The following is a 7,488-nucleotide window of genomic DNA, read 5'->3' as shown; positions in this document are numbered from 1 at the left end:
GACTAACATATAAAATAGAACTGCAGTAAGAAGCGCAGACATCCGTTATTATCCATCCATGATCAACTTTAACTTTAAAATTTCCTTTTAAAAACACCAAACCAGTACTGAAGGGATTCACTTGTGTGAAATACACATAAGAGGGACATTTGCACTTAAGAGCTGGAACCTATTTCTGAATGTACTGTTTTATAAATGTATTTAATAGTGAAATCGGAAGCCCTCGTATGTGGATATTTGACGTTGTTTAGATATTTTTTTTCCGCGACCGAAAAATGACATTAAGCAATTGGCAAAATGAAAATGAACACTTTAAAACTCGGTTAGTTTCGCATGAAACAAAATTAGTAAAAATGCTTGACATACTCAAGACTACACCACAGCAAAATAAGAGATTAGGTTAGTGGGTATAGTTTTTATGTTGTACAAAGCAGCAGACAGTGTTGTCGTTATTTCCCGTTATCCAAATAGGCAATTACATGTCCCTACGTCCTTCTCCTCTTTAACTCATGTTTGGAAATAGCTTGTTGAGATTGGCAGTTTTTTTTTTTAATCCCTTCTAGACTGAACACAGGGAGACGTCTACTAATATAATATAGGTGTCACAGAACCTAAAGGCAGCCATGTGCTTCGATAATAGTCTGAGGGGAAAAAAAAAAAAAAAAAAAAGCGTGTGCTGGAATCCGACGAACCCGAATCTACATTCTACACAAAGTGGTTTCAAGTGGTTACCTCACAATGTTCAAGAAGCATGGCACTGTAAAAAAAAAAAAAAAATCAGTTACTTTTCCATCAGAGGTCGCATGTATTTTGTGAAGAATGGCAAATAAAGCTGCATTAACTGTTACATCGAGTTGACATCAAATACAAAATCTTTATTTGTCTCGGAGCGTTAAGCTACAAGTCGAGGGCAAGTGTTCCAGTGAAATGAAAGACAACGGGAGGCGAGTGCTAGAGTATTCTTTAAGGTGAGTAGCCTAAACTAATAAATACAGCCTAAGCAAACATCCAATAAATCCAATAAATGTGATTAATTTCGTAACCTAACGTGTTACAGTGTTTGAGAATGTGGCAAAGAATAATAACTGAGCCAGTGGTGTGCAAGAAGAAATACCAACAAATTAACGCAAAAATAACCAAACGGGGTGAGTATTCAATGATTTCGCTGTGAACCTCTTCTTTTATTTTTGTAGCCTGTCATTCTGTATCGTTTCGTCTTTTCATTTCGTCGTATCATTTCGAACATTGTGCAAAGAGCTCCACTGTTTAAATATAGATTAGCTTTAACCTTAAGTGCTTAAATCGCCTATGGATAATTCACAGAAGAATACACTCTGCGACATTTATGCATACATTGTAAATTATTAAAAGATGTAACAGCTTTGGCAAAATCTTTAGCAGAAACTTTTGATTTAAGCAGAAATGAATGCAGACATAAATAGAACACAGTTAAACAGCTCTTCTTACTAACAGTTCTTGGTCCCAACTCTGCAAACCCAGTGTTATAGTGAGTTTAAAATTGTTTGCTTGCTGTACACCTACTTCAGTAATGAATTCTGAATTGAACTGAATTAAGATATTTATTTAGTTATAGACTTGCAATTACTAGATGAGTTTCACTGGTTGATTTAGTTGTGTTAGAAAAGAGAAGTAATGGAGTACATTGTAGATCTTCATGAGTGGGACAGGCACCTAAACACATTCCCAACCCAGATTCACTATGAGTATTGAGAATTTGTTGTTTGAAATACAATGAAATCATATCAGTTTCTAAAATTTCGAATGCATTATATTGCAGTAAGGCTTTAACTGTGTATTAATACTAACTAGCTAGTCAGGGGTGCTAACAGCAGCTATACCGTGCTTGACTGTTTAAGTTTATCTTAACATTAACATTTAACTGTAGGTTATAAACATATACAATGAGTCTTACTCAAAGAGACTTATAGGCTATAAGTTTTAACAATCCAAATAATTTAACTTCTTTTTCTCAAGTATGGTGTGAAAATGGGATATTACTTTATGAGAAACCTTGTTAAAAGAGAATTTGAGTAAATTTCAAGTGGTTGGGATTGTCCCATTGTACTTTCAAAAAGTCAGAAGTGTACAATGTTTATAGATTGTGCATGTTTTAGTAGTGTCACAAATACCCAGGGATTACCTCCAATTTATTTTAAATCTTTTTTTATGAAAAAGCAAGCAAGGGTATATGGTATACTTTGTAAAGAATGCCAAAGGTGTTTTTAAATTAGTATATCATTTGAAAATGTTACATGAGCTCTGTGGTGGCTTTCCTTTACAATGTGTAGGAAAACAAGATTTACATGATATAGTTACCTTTGCAAATGTTTACATATTGTGTATACACTTACCATGCACATTATTAAAAACATTGATTTCTTAGATACTTCCCCATAGGTGTACAGTTAGTTACCATAGCCAATCTTTTGTTATGCACAATCCTCCAAGCCTTAATGGATGGTCAGTGGAACTGAGTATTGATTGAAAATTTTCAGTACTTTATTTTGAGTGTACCATAAAAAAATGACAATAACCAATTCACATATCAAGAAAATGATTGAAAACTTTCAATAACCCAAGTATTTAATATTGAGTTATACAGTAGTAGAAAACTGTACAAGGTTCAAAGTGCTGTTTCCTCAAATGCTACCATCTCTTTTACATAGAATTCTAAAGATGTTTGCAAGGGGCTTAGACAACTTTAAAGTAGGGCTACAGCCTGATGATTACAGAGCAGAGCACTTTTAAATTTCAGAAAAGCCAACCTTAGAAAAAGCAGCAAGTAACATCAACCATTATTTGATGCAACACTAAGAGACTCAGTAATCCTTTTTTATGAAGAGTGTTCACACCTATAATATATTGTCCTACTTTGCTTAACAGAAAAGTGCACAATGGTGAGGAAGAGTCTCTCTGTGTGGGACCAGGACATCGAGGACCACCTGGTGAATGTCAATGTTGGTGGCCTCAAGCACAGTATCTGCTCCAGTATGCTCCGGAAGTTTCCAGATACACGGTTGTGCCGCCTTCTATCCTGTGACACAGAGGAAGCTATTCTGCAAGTTTGTGATGACTATGATGTTCAGAAGAAAGAGTTTTACTTTGACCGGAACCCTGGCCTCTTCCCTTATGTTTGTCATTTTTATCAGACCGGAAAACTGCACATTATGGAGGAGCTGTGCATCTTTTCCTTTTGCCAGGAGATAGAGTACTGGGGCATCAATGAATTCTTCTTGGACAGTTGCTGTAGTTATCGTTATCATGATCGCAAACTGGAGAGCCATCACAAGTCATGGGATGAGGAAAGTGATGTAAGCAGTGTGGACACCTCAGTAGATGAGATATCTGATCTTAACAAGGACATTCAGCATTTCCAGGACATGCGTTGTGGTAATGTTCGGAAGTGCCTGTGGCTTACTTTGGAAAACCCAGGATATTCTATTCCTAGTAAGCTCTTCAGTTTGCTCTCCATCAGTGTTGTGTTGATGTCAATTGCCACCATGTGCATCAACAGCATCCCAGAGAATCAGATGTATGATGACGATGGTCGGCCAATTGAGGATCCAACCATGCAAACTTTGGAAATTTTCTGTATCTGCTGGTTCACTTTTGAAGTAGTGACACGCATGCTCCTCGCCCCAAACCATCGGAAGTTTTTTCTCCATCCGCTAAATATGATTGACATCATCTCAGTGGTTCCCATCTACATCACAATCTTCTTTGACTTGGTTGCTGGTGAGTCTGAGCTAGGAAACCTGGGGAAGGTCGTCCAGGTTCTTAGGCTGATGAGGATATTCAGGGTACTGAAGCTGGCTAGACACTCAACAGGGCTGAGATCACTTGGTGCTACATTAAGGGTAAGATAATTCAGCTACTGAATGATTTCCAGCATCCTACAGACACAATCATAATATACCATCAATTCAAAAATAATAATTGCATTAAAATCCCCAAAATAAAAGGGATCTTTGTCAGTCAAGTGCATATATAAAGTCATGCTTGAAAGTTTGTGAATCTTTAGACGTTTCTATATTTCTGCATACATTTGACCTAAAACTTAATCACACAACTCCTGAATGTGGATAAAGAGAACCAAATCAAACAAATGAGACAAAAATACTAGACTCTGTCATTTATTTATTGAGGAAAATGATCCAATATTACATATCTGTGAGTGGCAAAAGTATGTGAACCTTTGCTTTCAGTATCTAGCATGTCTCCCTTGTGCAGTAATAACTGCAACTAAATATTTCTGGTAATTTTTGATTAGTCCTGCACATTGGCTTGGGGGAATTTTAGCTCATTCCTCCATACAAAACAGCTCCAACTCAGTTATGTTGGTAGGTTTCCTCCCATGAATTGCTTGCTTCAGGTACTTTCACAACATTTCTATTGGATTAAGGTCAGGACATTGACCATTCTAAAACATTACAGAACAGGGATCTAGCAAAGTCTGATCTTCACAACACGTTTTTTGAAGTGTTTCATGGCATGAACTAAGGAGGACTGAGGATCTCAGAAGAAGAGTTGTTGATGCCCCTCAGGCTGGAAGAGATTACAAAACCATCTCTAAAGTGTTTGGACTCCAATAGTCTACAGTCAGACTGTGTACAAATGGAGGAAATTCAAGATCATTAATACCCTCCCCAAGAGTGGTCAGGGGAGGCAAGGGTTACAAGGAGAAAGCCGCTGCTCTTCAAAAAGAACATTGCTTACCAACTGTAGTTTACCACATGGATAAGACAGAGTTCTACTGGAACAATGTTTTGTGGACAGATGAGATCAAAATAGATATTTTGGTTTAAATTAAAATGTTATGTTGTGAGAAATTAAAACACTGCATTCCATCATAAAAACCTCATCCCTTCTGTGAAACCTGCTGGTGTTAGTATTATGGTTTGCACCTGTCTTGCTGCATCTAGGATAGGATGGCTTGTCATCATTGAATTCCGAATTATACCAGCAAAGGAAAATGTAAGGCCATCTCTCTGAGCTGAATACAGCAAGATGACCCTAAGCACACAAGTCATTGTACCAAAGAATATTTCAAGAAGAAAGAAGTTAAATAAAACAGAGTGCTCAAATGCACTTGATTGTCACCCCATTGACTGTCAACACCTGACTGAAATTTCATTTTCAAATTATCTCCTAATCCTAAAGGATCACATACTTTTGCCACTCACATACACTGCCTGGTCAAAAAAAAAAAGGTCACCAGCTGGATTTAACTAAACAAATAAGTAAGAGCCTCCCATTAAATAGTTACTGCATGGGTGATTATGTTTCAGCTGGCAACAAGTTATAACTGATGCAGTGAGTAGCTTCTCATTTGTTAAACAACCATGTCGAAAGACACATCCTGTGATCCTTGAAAAGATGTTAATCTGTTTCAGAAGGGTTAAATTATTGGCGTGCATCAAGCAGAGAAAACATCTAAGGAGATTGCTGAAACTACTAAAATCGGGTTAAGAACTGTCCAACGCATTATTAAAACGTGGAAGGACAGTGGAGAAACATCATCTTTGAGGAAGGATTGTGGTCAGAAAAAAATCTTGAATGGTTGTGATTGGCGATCATTTAAACGTGTGGTGAAATCAAATCATAGAAAAACAACAGTAGAACTCAGGGATATGTTTAATAGTGAAAGTAAGAGCATTTCCACATGCGCAATATGAAGGGAACTCAAGGGATTTGGACTAAACAGCTGTGTAGCCTTAAGAAAACCACTTGTCAGTGAGGCTAACTGGCAAAAACGGCTTCAATTTGCTAGGGAGCATAAAGATTGGACTCTGGAAGAAGGTCATGTGGTCTGATGAGTCCAGATTTCCCCTGTTCCAGAGTGCTGGGCGCATCAAGGTAAGAAGAGAGGTGGCTAAAGTGATGCACCCATCATGCCTAGTGCCTACCGTACAAGCCTGTGGGGGCAGTGCTAAGATCTGGGGTTGCTGCAGTTGGTCAGGTCTAGGTTCAGCAACGTTATGTGCCCAAAGAATGAGGTCAGTTGACTACCTGAATATACTGAATGACCAGGTTATTCCATCAATGGATTTTTTCTTCCCTGATGGCACGGGCATATTCCAAGATGACAATGCCAGGATTCATCTGGCTCAAATTGTGAAAGAGTGGTTCAGGGAGCATGAGACATCATTTTCACACATGGATTGGCCACCACAGAGTCCAAACCTGAACCCCATTGAGAATCTTTGGGATGTGCTGGAGAAGACTTTGCGCAGTGGTCCAAATCTACCATCATCAATACAAGATCTTGGGGGAAAAATTAATGCAACTCTGGACAGAAATAAATGTTGTGACATTGCAGAAGCTTGTGGAAACGATGCCACAACGAATGCTTGGTGTACTCAAAGCTAAAGGCGGTCGAACTAAATATTAGAGAGTGTGACCTTTTTTTTTGGCCAGGCAGTGTATGTAATACTGGATCATTTTCCTCAATAAGTAAATGACAGAGTCTAATATTTTTCTCTCAGTTGTTTGATTTGGTTCTCTTTATCTACTTTTAGGACTTGTGTGGCAATCTGATGAAGTTTTAGGTTAAATGTATGCAGAAATATAGAGAAACGTCTAAAAGGTTCACAAACTTTCAAGCACCACTGTATTATATAATAGCCTACAATCAGTTAGTACTGTATTTATCCTAGCAGATGAATTTTAAAGTAATAGTCAGATTACAAATCACATGTTCCTTAATGGTAGAAATACCATGCAAACTCTTGAGTGATGAAAATGGCTAAGATGGCTGTGTGCCATTATTAGGAACTGACCAATGAGCTTGATTTTGTTCTCAAATGTTTCATAGATATTTAATAGCCTCTGCTTGCAGTTTTATTTAATGTACTGGTCCCCATTTGTCATTATTATCAAAGAAATCATCTATCACAAACTTCAAAGCTCACCCTCTTCCTCCTTACTTCATTTTTACTTTTGTAGCACAGTTATAGAGAGGTTGGCATCCTGCTGCTGTACCTGGCTGTAGGTGTGTCTGTCTTCTCTGGCATAGCTTACACTGCGGAGTATAAGGAGGATGTCGGCTTGGACACCATCCCTGCTTGCTGGTGGTGGGGTACAGTAAGCATGACCACAGTTGGCTACGGAGATGTTGTGCCGGTCACAGTGGCGGGAAAGCTAGCAGCTTCGGGCTGTATCCTGGGTGGAATGTTGGTTGTGGCCTTACCCATCACCATCATCTTCAACAAGTTCTCGCATTTCTACCGCAAGCAGAAGGCTCTGGAGGCTTCAGTGAGGAACAACAACAAGAAGAGAATTAATATGAGCCAGGGAGAGGGGGAAGAAGTATCTGAAGGAGACAGTCAGTGTTTGGAAGAGGAAGATGAAGACCATGATGTAGGTTTGATGAACTGCAGCTATATAGATCACCCACTTCCAGCATCTTCAGTGCAGCATGAAAGGAGAGCTCCACTTGCAAGAGGAAAAGAACTTTATGAGCTCTGA

General features: G+C 38.4%; 1 protein-coding gene across 1 annotated transcript; it reads left to right on the top strand.

The window, feature by feature from the left end:
* The first annotated feature begins 2,915 nt into the window (after positions 1 to 2,915).
* si:dkey-43k4.5 (potassium voltage-gated channel subfamily S member 2) lies at positions 2,916 to 7,488 on the top strand. Its single transcript, XM_035524106.1, has 2 exons — positions 2,916 to 3,821; positions 6,967 to 7,488. The coding sequence occupies exons 1-2, from the start codon at positions 2,916 to 2,918 to the stop codon at positions 7,486 to 7,488; spliced, it is 1,428 nt and encodes a 475-aa protein (XP_035379999.1).

This window comes from Electrophorus electricus, chromosome 3, assembly GCF_013358815.1.
Source record: "Electrophorus electricus isolate fEleEle1 chromosome 3, fEleEle1.pri, whole genome shotgun sequence".
In the NCBI taxonomy this organism is placed as follows: Eukaryota; Metazoa; Chordata; class Actinopteri; order Gymnotiformes; family Gymnotidae; genus Electrophorus; species Electrophorus electricus.
This window is presented reverse-complemented; position numbering and strand designations above follow the sequence as displayed.

What these genes read in the sequence shown, in the direction of transcription:
- si:dkey-43k4.5 (XM_035524106.1), top strand. Translation starts at nt 2,916, where the DNA reads ATGGTGAGGAAGAGTCTCTCTGTGTGGGACCAGGACATCGAGGACCAC. An exon ending in GGCTGATGAGGATATTCAGG is followed by an intron (nt 3,822 to 6,966) that starts GTACTGAAGCTG and finishes TTACTTTTGTAG; the next exon opens with CACAGTTATAGAGAGGTTGG.